The sequence below is a fragment of the Mobula birostris genome, chromosome 21 (assembly GCF_030028105.1).
Source record: "Mobula birostris isolate sMobBir1 chromosome 21, sMobBir1.hap1, whole genome shotgun sequence".
Taxonomy (NCBI): domain Eukaryota; kingdom Metazoa; phylum Chordata; class Chondrichthyes; order Myliobatiformes; family Myliobatidae; genus Mobula; species Mobula birostris.
The window spans coordinates 1,763,339-1,786,014 of NC_092390.1; the positions used below are offsets into that span (position 1 = coordinate 1,763,339).

At 42.0% G+C, this 22,676-nt stretch overlaps 1 protein-coding gene across 2 annotated transcripts in view; it reads right to left on the reverse strand.

Annotated features, from left to right (window-relative positions):
- Positions 1 to 22,676, reverse strand: part of shoc2 (SHOC2 leucine rich repeat scaffold protein) — a 132,901-nt gene that overhangs the window by 49,691 nt on the left and 60,534 nt on the right. For both annotated transcript variants that reach the window (XM_072239835.1, XM_072239836.1), the window contains one exon: positions 5,141 to 5,278. In XM_072239835.1, coding sequence (XP_072095936.1) covers positions 5,141 to 5,278 — 138 coding nt within the window. The remainder of the gene's footprint in view (positions 1 to 5,140; positions 5,279 to 22,676) is intronic.

The following is a 22,676-nucleotide window of genomic DNA, read 5'->3' on the forward strand; positions in this document are numbered from 1 at the left end:
CAATTAACCTACCAACCTGTATTTACTTACTGACATAAAGTGCAGAATAGGCCCTTCCAGCCCTTGAGACACACTACCCAGCAATCCCCAGATTCAATCCTAGCCTAATCGCAGGACAATTTACAATGACTAAGTAACCTGGACCATGGGAGGAAACTGGAGCACCTGGAAAAAACCGACACAGTCACAGGGAGAACATACAAACTCCTTGCAGTCAGCGGTGGAATTTGAACCCGGGTAGCTGGAACTAGAAAGCATTGTGCTAACCACTACGCTACCGTGCCACTTTCCACTATGCTACTGTGCGATCCTGCAGCTGCTTCAAACATTTAATACTACACTGTGTAATTTTAATGAAAATGGAAATCTAAATGGCTGTGTATCATTTATTAAAATTGATTCCCAAATCATCTTGAAATAGTAACATCATAATTTGTGGAAAACAGGAAATGGAAATTTTAATATTAGTGAATTTAAGTTAGATATGAAAAGCAGAAATTTTGCAATGGCACACAAAATGTATCCCAAGAGAAGAAATTTGTAGAATGCTTACAGGATGACTTTTTAGAGCAGTTTGTGGTAGAGCCCACTAGGGGATCAGCTATTCTGGGTGTTGTGCAATGGATTAGAAAGTTTAAGATTAAGGAATTCTCAAGGGCCAGGGATCATAATTTGATTAAATTCACTCTGCAATTTGAGAAGGAGAAGCTAAAGTCAGATATATCAGTATTATAGTGGAGTAACGGGAATTACAGAGACATGAGAGGGGAGCTGGCCAAAACTGATTGGAAGGAAACAATTGCAGGAACGACAGCAGATCAGCAATGGCTGGAGTTTCTAAAAGCATTTTGGAAAGCACAGGACAGATAATTCCAAGGAAGCAGTATTCTAAAGGCAGGATAATGTAACCACGGCAGACAAAAGAAATCAAAGCCAACATGAAACCCAAAGAGAGGGCATATAATAGAGCAAAAATTAATGGGAAGTTAAAGGATTGGGAAGCTTTTAAAAACCAAAAGACAACTGAAAAAGTCATAAAGAAGGAAAAAAATGGAATATGAAGTTAAGCTATTAAAGAGGACACCAAAAATTTATTCAGATACAGAAAGTGCAAGCGAGGCAAGAGTAGATATCAGACAACTGGAAAATTCTACTGGAAAGGTAGTAATGAGAGACAAGGAAATGGTGGACGAACCGAATAAATATTTTGCATCAGTCTTCACTGTGGAAAACAATAGCAGTATGGTGGAAGTTCCAAGTGTCAGGAGTCATGAAGTGTGTGAAGACACCATTTCTAGAGATGAGGTTCTTGTGAAACTGAAAGGTCTGAATGCTGATAAGTCACCCGGACCAGATGATGCACACCCCAGGGTTCTGAAGAGATTCTGGAGGCTTTAATAATGATCCTTCAAGAATCAATAGATTCCAACATGGTTCCAGACGACTGAAAAATTGCAAATAGCACTCCACTCTTTAAGAAGGGAGAGAGAATAAAGGAAATTATAGGCCAGGAGGAACTCAGGTCAGGCAGCATCTATGGAAAAGAGTAAACAGTTGCCGTTTTGGGCTAAGACCCTTCTTCAGGACTGAGGGGCAAGGGTGGAGATGCCTGAATTAAAAGATGAGGGAAGAGGAAAGAGGCTAGCTGAAAGGGGATAGGTGAAACATCAAAGGAGACCTGGGGGGAAGTAATAGGCAGGTGGGAAGTAAACTGTCAGAGTGGGGAACTGGGGGGGGGGGGGGTCAGGATGGTGGGAGAGAAGTATTGCTCAACAAAAGAAGAAATTGGTATTCATGCCATCAGGTCGGAGGATACCCAGAAGTAATATAAGGTGATGCTCCTCTACCCTGAGGGTGGCATCATCTTCGCACTTGAGAGGCCATGGATTAACACGGGAATGGGAATCAAAATTAAAATGCTTGGCCACCGGGAAGTCCCACTTGGAATGGATGATGCGGAGGTACTGAGTTAAACTGTGTCCCTACTTATGATGGGTCTCACCAAAGTAGAAGAGGACACATCGGGAGCACTGGATACAATAGATAACCCCAGCAGATTAGCAGATTAAAATTAAAATTTATCCAGGAGTTAAATTCACATGACTACAATAATGATTTTTTGGTGGAAATTGCAGGGGATTAATGACTATTCAAGAATGCACACACATTATGGAAAATGTTTTTGAAGAAAGAAAGACTTATTAATAAATTACTGTGCATTGCCTCTGCCAAAGAGTGGAAGGGCAAATGACCTACTCAAATAGAAGGAGCATTTAAGAGCCCTAAAAAGCAATGAGAAGTTAAAGCAGAGAAAACAGCACAAGAATGGAAGGAAACATTGAGATAAGAGTTAAAATTCAGGGCCTTATTCAGATTTAATGCATATAAAAACTGACAAATAAATTATAGAGCAATTATATAATGGGTCACAAGAAGTGATAGGATGGGATTTCAATGCCAATCCATGGGCAATCACAATCTGGTCATGAACAACAGTACAGCACTGGAACAGGCCCTTTGGTCCACAATATTGTGCTGAACCAATGAAATAGGTAATTAAATAGTCAACTAAATTAATCCCTAAACAACAGGAATTCTGCAGATGCTGGAAATTCAAGCAACACACATCAAAGTTGCTGGTGAATGCAGCAGGCCAGGCAGCATCTCTAGGAAGAGGTACAGTCGACATTTCAGGCCGAGACCCTTCGTCAGGACTAACTGAAGGAAGAGTTACATTTCATTATAGCACGTTTAGCCCAATTATGTTTTGATTTACTGTGCAAAATGGTTCCAACAACTATGCAGCATGTAACTGGGACACTTCCAGGAAGTCAGCTGTACAATTGCTAGTTTCATACCTGAGTGGCACACAGGAAAATCTAGAACAAGAACGTCAAGAGCAGCATTTTTTGAAAGCTGTTCTTTCTTAAATTAGTGCCACCAAATGTCTCCCCCTTAAAGGCTATTAGGTAATATGATAGCATCCTGAAACTACATGACAGTAAAGCAGAACAAGCTACAAACTCAAAACACAGAATTTCACACAGAAAGTATGTATTCAATTTCCAATTTAGGTGAAAGATCATAACAGAATGCACCGTAGCCAATTTTCATTGCCCTGGATTTGTACATTCAGTCTATACAGGTATCCACTGTAGAGAGCCAGCTTATATTGTTCATTTCTTGGTGCAAGACTTAGTTTTTGTAATGTTTCAAAGTTTTCAATTTTAAGTTCTAAATGTTAAGCTGTTGCATGATTTGCTAAGTATCATGCCTTTAAAGGTGACAATCAGTCAGATTACAGTTTAAACTTTTCTTAATCATCACAATGAACTAGAAATCATCACAGTAAAGAACTAGACCTTTTGTATATCAAATAGTGAATGATTATGCAGTTTAATAAGAAATGACACTGGAAAATTGCAAAGATCTTTCAGGCTGAATAATGCTCTCAAAGCTTTAGTATATCAGAAATGATACGGCATTAGAATGTGTTTACCTACATAAAAAGCATTATTTCAATGACCAAAGCTTACTGGATAATAAATTAGATATAGAAATTGAATCATTTGAAATACATGATATTCTTCCAATAAGGGGCTAAAACAATAAACATTTGCTTCACTTGTCAAATTTTGCGACAATGCAATTGTTACACACAGAACTCAACAAACCAATATATCTCAACCAACTTCCCTTGCTGTAAGTGACAATGCTCCCAAACAGATTTTTAAAACTAAACAAAAATTTCCTTGTTTCAAATGGCTAACAAAGATGTGAGGGAAAGATTCAAAAGAGGGAAAACAAAAAAATAAATCTTGCAGCCTCCTGAAGCATACTTCAACGCAAGCTCCTCAATGAATAGGGACAGAGATCTTTCATAGCACATATAATCACTAAATTCACCCTTCACTGAATAGATAATATTCTGGGATTCACAGGGGAAACATCCAATTAAAACTTTAGATTTTAAGTGTTGCTGATTTACATTGACAAACGTTAAATTTGTTTTCTTGTACTGGTCTCCAGAGTGTTTATGCATTATAATAGAAATGTATTATAGTGCAATTGCATGCATTTATAAGAATGAGAGATGACCTCATTGAAACCTATCAGATGTTGAAAGGTCTTGATAGAGTGGATGTGGAGAGGATGTTTTCTATGGTGGGAGAATCCAAGACCAGAGGACACAGCCTCAGAAAAGAGGGGCACTCTTTTAGAACAGAGATGAGGAGGAATTTCTTTAGCCAGAGAGTGGTGAATCTGTGGAATTCATTGCCACAGGTAGCTCTACAGGCCAAGTCAATTGGTATAGTTAAGGCAAAGGTTGATAGATTCTTGATTAGTCAGGGCATGAAGGGCCATGGGGAGAAGGCAGGAGATTGTGACTGAGAGGAAAAGTGGATCAACCGTGACAGAAATGGGCAAAATGGCCTAATTCTGCTCCTATATCTTATGGTCTATTATCAATAAGACCATAGCATCACTATCTGAGGAACACCAGAAGCCACTTGCACTGCTTTGAATCCAGAAAGAGAGCTATCAATGCAACCATCTGCACCACATAGAATCCTGACAACAGAGCCTCAAATAATTGGTGAAATTAGCCTCCGCAATCCTACATCAGTCAAGTCTGGCCAAGAGCAGTCATACCATTCCAAATTTAAAACTTAAAAAGAAAAAGGTAGGTTTGATTACTTGACGCATTTTTATTTTTTAGCTCATGCTGTAATTACTTTGGTTTAAAGAAAATATTTAAGGCAATTTTAAGAGTTTTCATTGCCAAAGTTCCTCTACACCTCATTGCCCAACTCCAGATTGGGTGCACTTGAACAAATGGAATCGAGCATTCATACAAAGTTAGTAAGGATGTGGGGGGTGGGGGGGGGGGGGCAATATGAAGAGTTTAGATAATAGTCCAAAACAAATGCAATTCAGCTCAGTACCTTTCAGAATTCAATGAAATAATGCACTACAGTCCAGGCTTCTGTGGAATATACAAAACCAGTTAATCTTAGGAAGAATTCAACAAGTTGTTAGGAACTGAACAGTATGTTTTGAAAACCGCCAGGATTTTGTGTGTTAAACTATTTCATTATGGAGAAAATTAGAGTAATGAAAATAATTATTGAACCCTTACCTATAGTTTCAGGCAGATCAAGCAGCTCATTATGTTGTAAATCAAGATTTGTGATTTGCGTGCATTTGCCAATCTCCGTTGGCAGGTGTTCAAGCTGATTGTGAGCCACGTCCAGTGTTATGAGGTTACAGAGTTCACCTGCCAAAGAGAAAAATAGATGGTCAAATACCTTACATCGATAAATCGAGACTGTTTATCTTCTTTGAAACAGATCCATCAAGATAGAAAAATACTCAGGACTTGGTCCTCAGTTTGACTACTGCCAAGGGGATCTTGAAAACATCTTTGGTGCTTTGTTCTACTAAAATCTCTTGCTGTAATAAGAGTACTGTATGCATTCTTTGAGAAAATAACAGGCAGGATAGACAAAGGATTGTCAGTGGTATTGTGTGGATATCGGTATGGCAGTAGAGGCAAATATGTTAGAGGCTTTTAAGAGACATTTGGATAGGCACATGGATGTCAGGAAGATGGAGGGTTATGGACATTGTGTAGGTAGGAGAAATTAGTATTTGGGTGTTTTTGATCTGCTTTTTAGGTGGTTCAGCACAACATTGTAGGTCAGTGTGATTGCGACCTTTCTTTCCTTGAGTTCTACTCAAATGGACTCAATATCTGAACCCTCCATTATGCCTCCTTTGAGTGCAACTGTGATATTGTCCCTGATCAGTAGTGCAACTCCGGCCCACTCTCCACCCCCCCCCCCTCGCCACCAACCTCCTTCCTAATCTTTTCTAAAAATTCGAAAACATGGTGCATTAATCACCCATTCCTGCCACTCAACCAAGTTGCAGTAATGGGTACAACACCATAGTTCCATGTACTGTTCAATGCTCTAAGTTAATCACCCTTTCCCATAATACTCCTAGCATTAAAATATACACACTTCAAACTGTCCGACCCATCATACCTGTTATTTTGATTTTGCCTTTCAATTCTTTCCCTGACATCTACCTTCTGGTCCGATCCTTGTCTTATTGACCTAGTACTCTGGTTCCCAGTCCCCCGCAAAACTAGTTTAAACCCTCCTGAGTAGCATCAACAAACCTCCCAGCCAGGAAATTTGTTCCCCTCGGTGATGGATACAGATTAAGGTATGCGATCAAAGGCACTGCTGAAGTGATAACTTGGTAACTAAAATCCAACATTTTATTTTAATAGGTAAGCCCAGAAAAATTCATGGCCCCTTCCAAGACACTTTTCCTTCCCTGGCCTTAATCCAGCAACTCTACCAAATTGCAGTCCAAATTTATCATTCTAAATTAAGAAATTACCAATCTTGAAAAATTCAAGATTTAATTACAAATGTTTCTATTCTAAAAACTTGTACCCTTTCAAATCTGCGTCAGTGGTTTTACCGCCCAAGTTAAAACATACAAGTCGAGATATGACAATACAGATGCAATATTGTTTATATTTTGATGACATTTCAAACTTTTGGTTCCAAACTAGTTGAGATGGAAGGCACATTGTAGATTCACCACAATTCTGCCTGCTATAAAGAAATAAAAATAAGCATTAAGGCTAGCAATTAAGGCAAGATCAAATGAAGACAAAAAAATAAGATTTGCAACAAGATGATCTAAAGGTGACATAACTTACTTAAACGATAGGATGTGCCACTGGAAGAAGTTTTCAACAGAAAACAATACTTTTTTTTTATTCTTAGAAAGTGCAGCATAGAATAAGCAGAACTAAAAGGTCAAGAGAAAATGGACTGTGCATCCAAGGATAGTTCCCGATGTAGAGATCCTTTTTAGTATCTGTATAGCAAATACACCTATAATCAGACTTTATTGTCTACAGCTCCATCTTCAGTACTATAACTCCAAGCAAACTCATCTCCAAACTCATGCTTTGGGACTCAACACTTCCTTTTGCAACAAATACTTGACTTCCTGACCAACAGACAACAATCAGTAAGGATAGGCAGCAACATCTCCACCGTGATTATCTGCAACACTAGCATACAGCAAGGCTGTGCTCTAACGTTCAGCTCTCCCAAGATCAGCAAAACAAAAGAGCTGGTCATCAACTTCAGGCCACTGTTTACAACAACAGTGCTGTCAAGAGGTCTGAAAGGTTCAAGCTCCAACAGTAAACATCACCAAAAGCCTGTTCTGATCCGATCGCGTAGACAGCATGGCCAAGAAAACTCACTAGCACCTTTATTTCCTAAGAGAAACCAATAGAGCTTTGACCAGCGACAAATCTGGACAGCAGAAGTTTGAGAGGAGGGGAGTTGACTCAGGTCCACTGCCCAAGTAGAAAAAGGCAGCAGCAGGTCACAGCAGTGTAATAGAGCTTTGACCAGCAACCAATCTGTATTTGGGATCGATTGGCAATTAAAGTAAGTCAGGGGCAAGCGCACCAGCCATAGTTGGAGTGGACAGAGTCAGAGTGGTGATCTTGATGCTTTAGCTCTTCGAGGCTTCAGTCACAGAAGGCTAAGAAAAGAAGAGCAAAGCTTGAGGTTGTTTCCCCCCCCCCCCTTCGCTTCTTTATATCTGCTCAGCTAGAACAGTAGACAGGCCAGGTAGGATAGTTGAATGTGGGTAGGCAGGGAGGCCTCCAGCATCCCTGATGATTACAGCCGGGGAAAAGTACATCCAGCAGCAGTTTCTAACAATCCATATTAAGTAGTTGGAGTTGGAACTGGTTGAACTCCAGATTACTCAAGAGGCTGAAGCAGTGGTAAGTAGGACATATAAAAGAGGTAATTACACCCAAGATGCAGGACACAGGAAACTGGGTGACAGTAGGGAAGGGGAAGCCGGTTAAGGAACCAGTGCAGAGTACCCCTGTGGCCATCCCCTTCAACAACAGCACTTTGGATACTGTTGGGGGGTGTTGACATCAGTGGTGGGGAAGATGCTGGAGTCAATTATAAAGGATGAAATAGCAGCACATTTGGACAGCAGTAACAGGATCGGTCCAAGTCAGCATGGATTTACGAAGGGGAAATCTTGCTTGACTAATCTTCTGGAATTTTTTGAAGATGTAACTATGAAAATGGACAAGGGAGAGCCAGTGGATGTAGTGTAACTGGACTTTCAGAAAGCCTTTGATAAGGTCCCACATAAGAGATTAGTGGGAAAAATTAGAGCACATGGTATTGGGGGTAGGGTACTGACATGGATCGTAGATTGGTTGGCAGACAGGAAACAGAGTCGGGATTAACGGGTCCCTTTCAGAATGGCGGGCGGTGACCAGTGGGGTACCGCAAGGCTCGGTGCTGGGACCGCAGCTATTTACAATGTACGTTAATGATTTAGATGAAAGGATTAAAAGTAACATTAGCAAATTTGCAGATGACAACAAAGCTGGGTGGCAGTGTGAAATGTGCGGAGGATGTTGAGATAATGCAGGATGACTTGGACAGGTTGGGTGAGTGGGCAGATGCATGGCAGATGTGAGGTTATCCACTTTGGTGGCAAGAACAGGAAGGCAGATTACTATTTGAATGTTGTCAAGTTAGGAAAAGGGTAAGTACAACGAGATCTAGGTGTCCTTGTTCATCAGTCACTGAAAGTAAGCATGCAGGTACAGCAAGCGGTGAAGAAAGCTAATGGCATGTTGGCCTTCATAATAAGGGGAGTTGAGTATAGGAGCAAAGGGGTCCTTCTGCAGTTGTACAGGGCCCTGGTAAGACCACACCTAGAGTATTGTGTACAGATTTGGTCTCCAAATTTGAGGAAGGACATTCTTGCTATTAAGGGAGTGCAGTGGAGGTACACGTGGTTAATTGCTGGGATGGCGGGGCTATCATATTTTGAAAGATTGGAGCAACTGGGCTTGTATACACTGGAATTTAGAAGGATGAGAGGGGATCTGATTGAAACATAAGATTATTAAGGGATTGGACACGCTAGAGGCAGGAAACATGTTCCCAATGTTGGGGGGGTCCAGAACCAGAGGCAACAATTTGAGAATAAGGGGTAGGCCATTTAGAACGGAGTTGAGGAAAAACTTTTTCACCCAGAGAGTTGTGGATCTGTGGAATGCTCTGCCTCAGAAGGCAGTGGAGGCCAATTCTCTGGATGCTTTCAAGAAAGAGTTAGATAGAGCTCCTAATGATAGCGGAGTCACGGGATATGGGGAGAAGGCAGGAACAGGGTACTGATTGTGGATGATCAGCCATGATCACAGTGAATGGCGGTGCTGGCTTGAAGGGCTGAATGGCCTACTCCTGCACCTATTGTCTATTGTGTAACAGGAAAGTCACAGTGGTTGGATCTCTGGAACAGAGTCTGGCTCTATGAATCAGAAGGGAAGTAGGGGTGGGTGGGGGGAGAGAAGAGAAGAGGCACACTGTAGTGATAAGGGAGTCCTTAGTTAGGGGAACAAACAGAAGGCTCTGTGGGCAAGAACGAGATTCCCAGGTGGTGGTACGTTGCCTCCCAGGTGCCAGGGTCTGGGACATCTCTGTATTAAGTGTGAGGGTGAAGAGCCAGAGGTCATGGTCCATGTAGGTATGAATAACATGAGTAGGACGAGTGATGAAGTTCAGCATAGGATGAGGTTCAGGGAGTTAGGTGCTAAGTTTAAGAGCAGGACCTCCAGTGTTGTGATCTCAGGATTGCTACCCATGCCACATGCTAGTGAAGCCAGAAATAGAAAGATTATACAGTTTAACACATGGCTAAGAGGTTGGTGTAGCAGGGAGAGCACAAGATTTTGGATAATTGGGCTCTCTCCTAGGGAAAGTGGGACCTGTAAAGAAAGGACGGTTTGCACCTGAAACGGAGGGGTACTAATATCCATGCAGGAAGGTTTGTTAATGCTGAACAGTGGGGTTTAAACTACAGTTGCAAAGGGATGGGAACCAAAAGTGCCAGAAAAGATAGTGGAGAGACTGGGGAGGCAGATGTTGGTAAGACCTCAGACTAAGTTAGTAATCAAAAGGTTAAGCATGGAATGACTAGTTTCCTCAGCTGTGTATATTTTAATGCAAGTATCGTATGAAAGGTGGATGAGCTCAGGGCATGGATTTACAATGTTGTAGCCATTAGTGAGATTTGGTTGCAGGAAGCTCAATATTCCAGGGTCCGTTGTTTCAGACGTGACAGAGTGGGAGGTACCAAAGCAGGAAGGCTAGCATTACTACAGAGAAAATGTCATGGCAGTGCTCCATCAGGACAGATTGGAGAACTCATCAGTGAGGTGTTATGGGTGGTACTGAGAAATAAGTAAGGTACGACCATGTTAATAGGTCTATATTACAGACCACCCAACAGCCTGTCGGATTTAGAGGAACAAATTTGTAAAGGGATTACAAGAAACATAAGGTTGTTATAACAACACATACAAAATGCTGGAGGAACTCAGCAGCATCTTGACACGATACGTCAACTGTATATTTATCCATAGATGCTGCCTGGCCTGCTGAATTTCACCAGCATTTTGTGTGTGTTGCTTGGATTTCCAGCATCTGTCGATTTTTTCTTGTTTGAGGTTATTATAGTAGTTAGTTGTAACTTTCCACGTATTGACTATAGATCCCATACTGTAAAAGGACTAGATGGGATAGAGTTTGTTAAATGTGTTCAGGAAAGTTTCCCTCATCAGTACATAGAAGTCCCAAGGAAACAGCATGCGATACTGGATCTACTATTAAGGAATGAGACAGGGCAGATGACAGAAGTTTGTTTATGGGAACACTTTGCATCCAGTGGCCACAATGCCATTACCTTCAAAGTAAATATTCAAAGAGGATAGGTCTGGTCCAAGGACTGAAATTCTAAGTTGGAGAAAGGCCAATTCTGATGGTATCAGAACTCATCTGGCAACTGTGGATTGAGATGGGCTGTTTTCTGGCAAAGGTGTACTTGGAAAATGAGGGGCCTTCAAATGAAATTTTGAGAGTACAAAGTTTGTATGTGCCTGTCAGAATAAAAGGTAAAATGTCAGAACCCTGACTTCCAAGAGATATTGAGACCCTGGTTAAGAGGAAAAAAGGAGGTGCATAAGCAGGTTTAGCCTAGTAGGAACAAATGAGGTGCTTATGGAGTACAAGAAATGCAAGAGAACACTTAAGAAAATCAGGAAGGCTTAAAGAAAGCATGAACTTGCTCTAGCAGACAAGTTGAAGGAGAATCCTAATAAATTCTACAGCTACATTAAAAGCAAAATGATTGTAAGGGACAAAATTGGTCCTCTGGAAGACCAGAATGGTAATCCATGTATGGAGCCAAAACAGATAGAGGAGATTTTAAATGCATTCTTTGCATCTGTATTTACTCGGGAGATGGATAGAGAGTCAATAGAACCGAGGCAAAGCAGTATCGACTTCATGGACCTTTTACAGATTACAGAAACAACAGGAATTCTGCAGATGCTGGAAATTCAAGCAACACACATCACAGTTGCTGGTGAACGCAGCAGGCCAGGCAGCATCTGTAGGAAGAGGTGCAGTCGACGTTTCAGGCCGAGACCCTTCGTCAGAACTAGATGAAGGAAGAGTGAGTAAGGGATTTGAAAGTTGGAGGGGGGGGGGGGAATCCAAAATGATAGGAGAAGACAGGAGGGGGAGGGATAGAGCCAAGAGCTGGACAGGTGATAGGCAAAAGGGGATACGAGAGGATCATGGGACAGGAGGTCCGGGAAGAAAGACAAGGGCGGGGGGGGGGGGACCCAGAGGATGGGCAAGAGGTATATTCAGAGGGACAGAGGGAGAAAAAGGAGAGTGAGAGAAAGAACGTGTGCATAAAAATAAGTAACAGATGGGGTACGAGGGGGAGGTGGGGCCTTAGCGGAAGTTAGAGGAGTCGATGTTCATGCCATCAGGTTGGAGGCTACCCAGTCGGAATATAAGGTGTGTGAGGAACAACGCCTTATATTCCGTCTGGGTAGCCTCCAACCTGATAGCATGAACATCGACTCCTCTAACTTCCGCTAAGGCCCCACCTCCCCCTCGTACCCCATCTGTTACTTATTTTTATGCACACGTTCTTTCTCTCACTCTCCTTTTTCTCCCTCTGTCCCTCTGAATATACCTCTTGCCCATCCTCTGGGTCCTCTCTCCCCCCCCACCCCACCCCCGGTCTTTCTTCCCGGACCTCCTGTCCCATGATCCTCTCGTATCCCCTTTTGCCTATCACCTGTCCAGCTCTTGGCTCTATCCCTCCCCCTCCTGTCTTCTCCTATCATTTTGGATCTCCCCCTCCCCCTTTCAAATCCCTTACTCACTCTTCCTTCAGTTAGTCCTGACGAAGGGTCTCGGCCTGAAACGTCGACTGCACCTCTTCCTACAGATTACAGGGGTGGTGTTTGCAACACTGACATAAATCAGGGTAGATAAATCCCCAGGGCCTCACAAAGTGTTCCCTCGGACCCTATGGGAGGCAAGTGCAAAAATTGCCAGAGCCCTAGCAGAAATATTCAAAACAGCCTCGATGACAGGAGAAGTACCAGACGATTACAAGATAGCCAATGCTGTTCCACTGTTTAAAAAAGGCTCTGAACAGAAACTAGGAAATTATAGGCCAGTGAGTCTGACATCAATTGTGGAAATGTTATTAGAAGGTACTCTAAAGGACTGGATATACAAGTATTTGGATAGACATGGACTGAGAAAGGATAGTCAGCATGGCTTTGTACATGGTAGGTCATGTCTAACCAATCTTATAGAGTTTTTCTGATGAAGTTACCAGGAAAGTGGATGAAGGCAAGGCAGCAGATGTTGTCTACATCAGCAGTCCCCAACCTTTTTTGCACCGTGGACCGGTTTAATGAGAATGAGAGAGGGAGAGAGAGAGAGAATGAGAGAGAGACAGAATGAGAGAATGAGAGAGAGAGAGAAAGAGAGAGAGAGAGAGAGAGAGAGAGAGAGAGAATGAGAGAGTGAGAGAGTGAGAGAGTGAGAGAATGAGAGAATGAGAGAATGAGAGAATGAGAGAATGAGAGAGAGAGAGAGAGAGAGAGAGAGAGAGAGAGAGAAAGAAAACACGAGAACGAGAGAGAACGAACAAACAAGAATCGGATGAGGCCAGGGCCGCACGACTCCAGGATCAAAGAGTCAAGACAAAAAAAGATGAGAGAAGAGGAGACAGAGGAGAGGTATGCACGTCTCCAGGATCAGAGACAAACAACAGAAGAGCTGAAGAGACGGGGGATGAAAGGGCTGCACGTCTCCAGAATGACACTGAGAGACACAAGGGTGGCAGATAAACCAGAAATGATGCCATCAAAAGCGTCCTTCGTTAAATGAGCAGCTATATTTCCTTTGCTACGCATTGTTTTTCTTTAATAAACTGTTTTCTACTTCAGTTTCCAAAGCAAAGCGATACCAATAGCATTCAGGAAAATTTAATGTTCATTCTGCTCCTATCAATACCAATACCAATAGCGATGCCAATAGCATTCAATGAAAATTTAATGTTCATTCTGCACTACCCTTCTCTCAAAGGGTGCCCCAACAGCTCACCCCCTTGTCTAGTTGCTCTTAAACACCTCAAGTACCTGCCTCTACCACCATACCAGGCAGCGCATTCCAACATCCACCACTGATTAAAAATAACTTACCCCTCACATCCCCTTTGAACTTAACCTCCTCTCAACTTCAATGCATGCCTTCTGGTATTAGACATTTCTACTCTACAAAACAGAAACACTATCTATTCTATCTATGCCTCTCAATCTTATAAACCTCCATTAGATCCCTCCCGAGCCTCTGCTACTCCAGAGAAAACAACTCTAGTTTATCCAGCTTCTCAAGATAGCACAGGCCCTCAAAAGCAGGCATCATCCTGGTAAACCACTTCTGCACCCTCTCCATTTAGATAATAGTCCACACTATTGTTCCTTTACCAAAGTGCATTATCATACATTTCCCAACACTGCATTCATCTGCCACTTTTTTGCCCAGTCTTCCAATTTGTCTAAGTCCTGCTGCAAGCGCATTGCTTCCATCCACCTATCTTCGTATCATCCACAACCTTTGTCACAAAACCATCAATTCCACTACTTAAATCATTGACAAACAATGTGAAAAGTGGAGGTCCCAATACTGACCCGAGGAACACCCGTTACTGGCAGCCAACCAGAAAAGGCTCCCCTTATTCCCATTCTTTGTCTCCTGCTTATCAGTTATTCCTCTATCTGTGCCATTATCTTTCCTGTAACACCACACGATTTTATCTTATTAAGCAGCCTTGTGTGGCACCTTACCAAATGCCTTCTGAAATGTTCTTCATCCACTGAGAACTCTAAGAAACTCAGTCTCGTAAATTTTGAAGTTCAGCAGTTAAACTGTATAATAAGCATGCTGCTGGTTAATTTAACTGTGTAATTTAACTGATTGTCGCTACACAATCAGTCAGAATAAGACCTATTATCACAAACATAGCTTGAAATTTATTGTTTTGTGGAAGCAGTACCGTGCAAGACAAAATAAGTTATAATATAAACATAGATCAAAGACGAGGTAGTGTCCGTGGACTGTTCAAAAATCTGATTGTTGAGCAGAAAAAGCTATTTTTAAAACATTGTGTGTGCATATTCAGACTTCCGTACCACCTAGTAATACAAAATGTTACTGATAGGAACACAAAGACGCTATGTCCCAGATGGTGAACGTCTTCAATAACCGATGCCAACTTCTTGAGGCACCACCCGTTCTTGTTGGTGGGGGAGGGTTGTATGTACGATAGAGCTGGCAGCGTCTACAATCCTCTGCAGCCTCTTGCAATCCTGTGCATTGGAGACTCTGTATCAGGTTGTGACGTAACTAGTTAGAATGCTCTCTGATGTGCAGTTGTGCAAGTTTCAAATTTGAAAGTCTTTGGTGACATTCCAAATCACCTAACAAAACAGCCACTGATGGCATCAACATGTTGGGCCCAGGAGAGATTCTTTGAGCACAGAAACTTGAAGCTACTTACCCTTTTCACTCCTAAGCCCTCAATGTGGACCAGTGAGTGTTCTTCCAGTGCAACTTGATTGTTAAGTCCACTATCAATTCCTGAGTCTTGCTGACACTGAGTGCGATGTTGTTACCGTGACACCTCTCAACCAGCCAATCTACCTCATTCCTGTTCATTGTATTAGCAGTCACAGGCTCAACTTAAAGCTACTTCTGCAGTCCTCAAACAGTTAAGTAATTAATACAAAGGCAGCTCCACTTTTTGGATCATGTCACCCAACTACCACCAGTCAAGATAGTGCCTGCGTACAATGCTCCCTTGTTCGACATTTTCTGGATAGACCACAAAACTATTTATTTCATTTCTTTTGTCTTTTACATCTGTTTTTCGTCTTGAATATGTTTCTGGAGCTGTTGGAGCCTGTGATTTGCAGTTTGGGTGATCCAGCGCTTTGCTGTGTCCAAGAGGAATCTGGGAGGCAGCAAGCACAGGCCTCACGGCGAGGAGGCTGTAAGCCGATATTCAACTCCATTGTGCCGATTAAAGTGATGAAGGAGATTGAAACATTGAGGCAAATGCGGAAGGTGAGCGCTGGCTGCCTGTCATTGTATCGCTGGTGCGATCGCTCTGGTGCCAGAGAGCGAAGCCTGTGTGACCTGCCACTGTGCCCAGAGGATGTTACCGAGGCTTGCTGTGTTTTGGATATGGATATTGACATGGTTTTGAACAATGGGACTATGAACTTTTTTTTGCGGTCTTTATAATTTTTTATATTCTGTGTTTTTCACCTGATCTTTCTCGTTTCGTTTTTGTTTTGTATGGTGGAAGGGGATCTGAGGTTGTTCATTTTTCGTGCAGGGGGTGGGGAGATTTGGGGGTTGATGATCATGTTGCCATTCTTCTTTTTCTTGGTTTTGTGGCTATCTGGAGAAGAATAATTTAGGAGTTGAATAGTTTGGTAATAAATGTACTTTAGAATCTTTATTATTATGGGCAGCAAACGTATTAAATTGCTAACACTGTGTTTAGCTGTGGTTCCTCTACCTCTAACATCAGTATAGCAACACCAAAGGATTAATGAACAAATAAATAGTTTGTATTTATTTGAATGAAGAAAATGGGAAATAAACATGGAATATCAATGCAATTTCCACAAATTTCATTCGAAATTGTAATCTTCCATCAAGCTTCATACATGCAGTAACTGTGTCTCAAGCTCAAAATAACTTCATGTAATGTTTAACATCACTTTATGTGCCTAGCAGAATGAATGCACCAGTACATCATATGCAGTACTTCATCTGACAAAAATGCTCCAGTATGAAAATAGTCCTCTATTCTCAAAAGCACAGAACATCTGTGCTAATCTGTTAACAATACAAACCATGTTTCTTGATGAGGGATCTCAGCCCAAAACATTCCTTTCCATAGATGCTGCATGACCTGCTGAGTTCATCCAGCACTTTTGTGTTGCACATTGAAAGACTGGAAGGTTTTGAACAAGATGAATAAGCATCAACCAGTAAAATGTGTGCAAAGATTTAAAGTTTATTAAACATAAAATTGTATACCACATCCACTTGCTGTTCATATTGAAACCTGCACCTAATGCACCCCCAAATAAATGCAGATATGACTCAATGTTCTACAAGCATTAATACATACATTAAATTGCTTATCATGCCAGTTTTAGGTTGCATTGTTTCTTATTTCGACCGCAGTAGTGAAATAACCCGATAGGCGCAGTAACCTATCCAAGTGAGTGATTGAATGGGCAATTTTTTAGGCCACCTTTTCTAGGCCCTTCCCCAATTGGGGTGAGCAGTGCGGTCCCTAAATAGGGCTGCTCAGTCACACAGGGGTCTGCCGAAAACAGCTGCCACTCAGTCTCATCTGCTAGCAACCAAATACCCGGTGCCGCTGCCGTGCAGGGTTCTGACTAGGAGCTCCCAGTCCATTCGTACCTGCTCCCGTTACCAGGCGCCCCATCGCCGTCAGACTTCAAACATGTGTAAGGTCCAGGTATTGTTCACTGCAGTCAGAGGTGGAGACCTGCGCAAGGAAGATTTTAAAGTGCCACAGGGGGTGCGCCATCCCCAGTAGCATCATCTTCACCATGATGAGGTAAATCCCGGTGGCAAGGGTGGTCCCAGGACAACCGGTCCTACATCTTGGCTGCAGGAGGCTGCCGGGTCCTTGGTCTGTTACAATACAAACATGTAAAACTCAAGCAGCAATCGGGTTTTGAAATTACAGCTGGTTTAATAAACACTGCCCTCTTGGAGAACACACATTAGGGTGCTGCTTGGCGCAAGTGCACTGGAAAGAGAGCACCTCATTCAGGACGTCGCCAAAGTGGAGCCTGAAGCCAGTCCTGCAAGGAGGTGCAGCCACAGTGGATAACAAGCATTCAGTGTACTTAACATCTTGGCACAAGAGGAGACCTTGGACGGACATGTCAGAACAGAAATGGGAATCTAAATTAAAATGTTTGGCCAACAGGACCCTTTTCAGTCCTGAAGAAGGATCTCTGCCTGAAACTTGGACTGTTTATTCATTTCTATAGCTGCTGCCTAACCTGCCGAGTTCCTCCACCATTTTGTGGGTGTTAGTTTAGAAGATTGAGAGCATCTCCTACTCTGTATCTTCCTTCCACTTGCTTAGTATCTCAATCCAGACAATGGTCAATCAATACATTTGATTTTTGCAGAATCCACTATCTCATCAGATACTCCTCAGCTACTCTTATAAAATCCTGCAACCTCTGACCTCCAACCAGATCAGCATCACATGGTAACTTAGAAAGGAGAAATTCTGTAGGAGTTGGAAATCCAGAAAACAGACAAAACACAGAGGAACTCAGCAGGCCAGGCAGCAACAATGGAAAGGAATAAAGTCATCGTTTTGAGTTCTTCCTGCATTTTGTGCATGGTAATTCAGACAATGCTTTACAACATTTTCTTCAGATTGTTTACGCCCAACACTACACCATTCTTCATGAATGGCTCCGACCTTGCAAACAATTCTTGTAAGCCCCTTTCCATTAGCTTCATTAACAGCAGATCTGGTTTACCAACTGATTTCATAAAACACATCACTTTCCCTTTGAGATGGATACAATACTGTGCAAGTCTTAGGCACAATGCAAAAAAATTCTGTAAAGCGAAGATGTTTTCAAAAATAATGAAATGCAAAGTTTCTAAACATCAAAAAAACTATGAAGAACAGTAAACAGTGCAGCCACCCTTTGCTTTTAAAACTGCATAAACTTTCTTAGTTACACAGACATGCAGTTTTATAAGAAAATTGACTGGTATGTTATTTCAAGCATCTTGGAGAACTTGCCAGTTTCTCTGCAGACTCTGGCCGTCTTGGTTGCTTCTGTCTCTCCAGGTAATCCCAGACAGCTTTGATGATATTGAGATGAGGACTCTCTAGAGCAGGGGTCCCCAACCTTTTTTGCACTGCGGACCGGTTTCATGTTGACAAAATTCTTGCGGACCGGCCGACCCAGGGGGCGGAGGGGGGGGTGGCGGCGGGATGGCTGCCAACGGACAAGAGTAGCAGTCAAATACGTTGCGTTTACCCAGAGAGAGACTACAATGACCATGAAGCCTTGCACAGGCACCAGTGCGCATGCGTGATTTGCGCATGCGTGCACCTGCCGATTATTTTTCTACAAATCATTTTTGGCGATTCTGTTTAGGGGGCGGGGGGTGTTAATCACGACCGGAATATCTGTGATAAGTGGCTAATACACTCAATTTCGTTTCTAAAAGGCTTTATCTAACGAATTTAATATTAAACACACAGCGCATATTTTCCTCGCATGAATATAGCGATAAATCAATTATCAGGGGAGGACAGGGGAGTTTGAAGTAAGTGTTGAACGAACTTCCAGTAGGTGGTTCGATATTATCATTTAAAGTTAAATTGGGTAGGTATATGGACAGGAAATTAATAGAAGGTTATGGGCTGAGTGCAGGTCGGTGGGACTAGGTGAGAGTAGCGTTCGGCACAGACTAGAAGGGCAGAGATGGCCTGCTTCCGTGCTGTAATTGTTATATGGTTATATAAGTCAATAGCATCATAACATTTTAAGTAACGTTTGGATATTAAACACAGTGCATATTTTCCCTGTATGAACATATAAAATCATTGCAACGCACCAATATCGCTGAATCAGTGGGAGCCCTGGGCTTGTTTTCCTGCAACAAGACGGTCCTATCGAGGGGTGATGGGAGACAGCTCTACTCGAATGAGGTTCCTTATGTCCAGCCTAATCCGCAATTTAGTTTTTGTTACATTCATCGCAGAGATATGTTGGAAATGGAAGCAACGCTTTCGGTGCTTCCGTGGCTATCTCAGGATATTGTGCCCTGACTTTGATCCAGAATGCCGGCGGAGATGTTATGTCAAACAGACTTTTCAGCCCGCCATCATTTGCAAGCTCGAGGAGTTGATCTCCTTCCCACGCTGACATGGACGACAGGGAATGAGGAAAGGTGCAGCTGACTCATATCGCCAAATCATATCATTTCCTCGTGGCCCGGTAGCGCATGCTCTGCGGCCTGGTACCGGTCCACGGCCCGGTGGTTGAGGACCGCTGCTCTAGAGGACATACCATCTGCTGCAGAACTCCTTGCTGTTCTTTTCACTGAAGATAGTTCTTTATGACTCTGGCCATGTGCTTGGAGCCATTGCCCTGCTGCAGAATGAAGTTGGGGCCAACCACACGCCTCCCTGATGGAGTTGCACAATGGATGAAAATCTGCTTGTACTTCTCAGTATTGAGGACTTCATTAATTCTGACCAGATTACCAACTCCATTTGCAGAAATACAGCTCCAAACTTGCAGGGAACCTCCACTATGTTTCAATGTTGGTAACAAACACTCATCCATGCAGCAGTTCCTAGCTTTTCTACGGAAAACTATCTTCTGTTTGAGTCAAAATGTTCAAATTTTGACCCATCAGCCCAGAGCACTTGCTGCCATTGTTCAACACCTCAGTACTGTTTTCTTGTGTGTAGGCGAGTCTCTCAGCTTTACTTCCACTTTGGAGGAACCTTGGTAGCAACTCTTCTATGAAGACCACTTCTGACAAGTCTTCTCTGGATTGTAGAGGGGTGTACTTGGGTTCCAGTGGTTTCTGAGTGTTCAGAGCTGATAGTAGTGCTGATTTAGAAGGAACTTCAGTTTGATATATCTCTCGCTGCCGTACTCAGTTTCAGTGGCTGACCAATGCATCTCGGTCCTCAACCTTGCCTGATACTTTGTGCTTTTTCAGAAGAGCCTGGACATCACATCTTGAAACTCCTGTCTGCAGTGCAATTTCTGCTTGGGAGATTGCTGATGCAGGATGAACACCCTGTGTCTTGTTGCTACGCTCATTCTTGCATGGTGTATGAATTGATCATTTGAAGGTTAAACTGTCACATCTGCCACACCTTAATCTGTCTCAGTTTAAAGATGACATCAGCAAACAACGCTACCAAGAGTGACATCCTCAAGACAGGTCACGGAACAAATCCTTTCACTTCCTTTGATTCAAATGTACTTCTGCTACTGCTAGAGCCTATTATCTACATTCTGGCAGTGTGTTTTTGGCACGTTACTCTCTCCAAGAGCGTGCCACAAGGTTGTGAGCAAAGCATGTGGCATGGAGGCCAGGAAGCCTGGAGAGAGGGCATGGGCGCATGATCAACTCTATCTCTCATCCATTAAAGCACAGACGATGATTGAAATTATCGAGGTGATAACTTCAGCACTGTCTACCAGCCTCTTGCTCACTGCTTCCAGAGGAAGGCGTCTGCGTGTGCGGTCTGTCTTTGCCCTTCTTGCTCGATGCTCCCAAAGGAAGGTCCTTGCATTGAGTGATCTCTCTCTATGCTGTCGGAAGATGGTGCCAGAGCAAGGTTTAATCAATGTGGTTTGTGGATTGTGAACTCTAATTCATGTTTATGATGTGTCCTGGTTTCTAGTGCTCCTTTTTTATTACTAGCTTGGGCGATAATGAAAACTAAGCTGAACTGAAATATGCCTTTTGATTTTATGTTCCTTGTCCTGGCTTTTCTCGTGTTTTGTTGGTACCATTTGTGCGATTTTTTTGTGCATGGGGGGTGTGGTTTGATGTTCATTTTTTTTTCTTTGAATGGTTCTTCGTTTCTTGGCTGTCTGTGGGGAAGACGAATCTCAGAGTTGTACACTCCATCCATACTTGGATAATAAATGTACATTGAATCCCTCACCTTTTAACTTGGTTGTCCTTCATCCAGTTTGATTCCTTTTACACCCATTTCTGTTTCAGTTAACCACTGACCATTACCACGTTTGTTATCTTTGTAGGTATATAGTCCAGTGCAGGATTAAACAAAGTAATCAACTTTTCATTTGAGAAGTAGTCTATTACTCAATATGTTACTTTCTTTAACAAAATACAAAAGTTTCTCTGTAGCATGCAAGTTTTTGGAAAATGAATGCTCGGAAATCTAAAATTTATTCTTCACTAATGACACTAATGCAGAAGACAAAAAATAAGCATCAGTAACAAAATTTATATAAAGAATTTAAGGTGCTAAAACTTTTGAACAGTACTGTATACGTCAGCTCAGTTCTGTAGCATCTCCTCAGGTTTAAAACCACAATCAATTTTTCAGTTAGCAAGCACCTAATTTATATATTAGGAATCTTAGCAAATAAAAATAAAATTACCTGAACAATGAATATCTAGAATACTGGGACTAAAGGGCCTGTTTGTGCCGTAGTGCGCTATGATAGTATTACTAACTTAAACAAGCTTCCCATCATTAATTAAACAATTATAAAGTTCACAGAAAATTTTCAATTTGGTTCACTCAATAATATAACATGCACATTTCATACAGCCCTCTCAGAAGGTATACAGCCAATTAAGTATCTCCCTCAACAGAAAGTCCAGATCCGAACAAAATATTTTTTTGGAAAGGTCATGAACCTCAAACATCAACTTTATCACAGATGTGGCTTGACCTGCTAAACATTTAAAACATTTTTTTTTCTTAATTCACAGTTCAGTAAATGATTGTAACCCACCATAACATTTAGGTATTAACAACTGACAGGTTACAAGATGTGATGCAGTAGCAGATCAGAAAATAAAATACCTTTCAATGGGACTGAAAATACTAATTTGAATTTATTTAAATCTCACATCTCTCCCATAATGTGAGGGAGCAAATTCTTTGTTATGACTCCATCACAATGTACAGCTATGTGAATTTATAAGTCTAATGGCTTGTAGAAAGAAACTGTCCCGTAGCCTGTTGGTCCTGTCTTTAATACTGCGGTACCATTTACTAGACAAAAGCAGCTGAAACAGTTTATGGTTGGGGTGACTGGTGTCTCCAATGATTTTTCAGGCCTTAGTGCCCAAGTACTGACATTTCCCTTAATTATTAGCAAAGGTTTAATACCCTAACATTGATAATTTTTGCTCACACATGTAAGGTAATGGAGGAAAGCTCAAAGGACATGTGCAGGTAAGTTTTTTTTAAAAACACTGGCGGGTGACTGGAATGCACTGTCAAAGAGACGTGCAAACAAAGTTATTAATTTAATTAGATGTTATTAGCTTAATTAGTTTTGCACATTATCACAATCTAAAGGGCTGATTCCTGTGTAATTCTATTCTAAG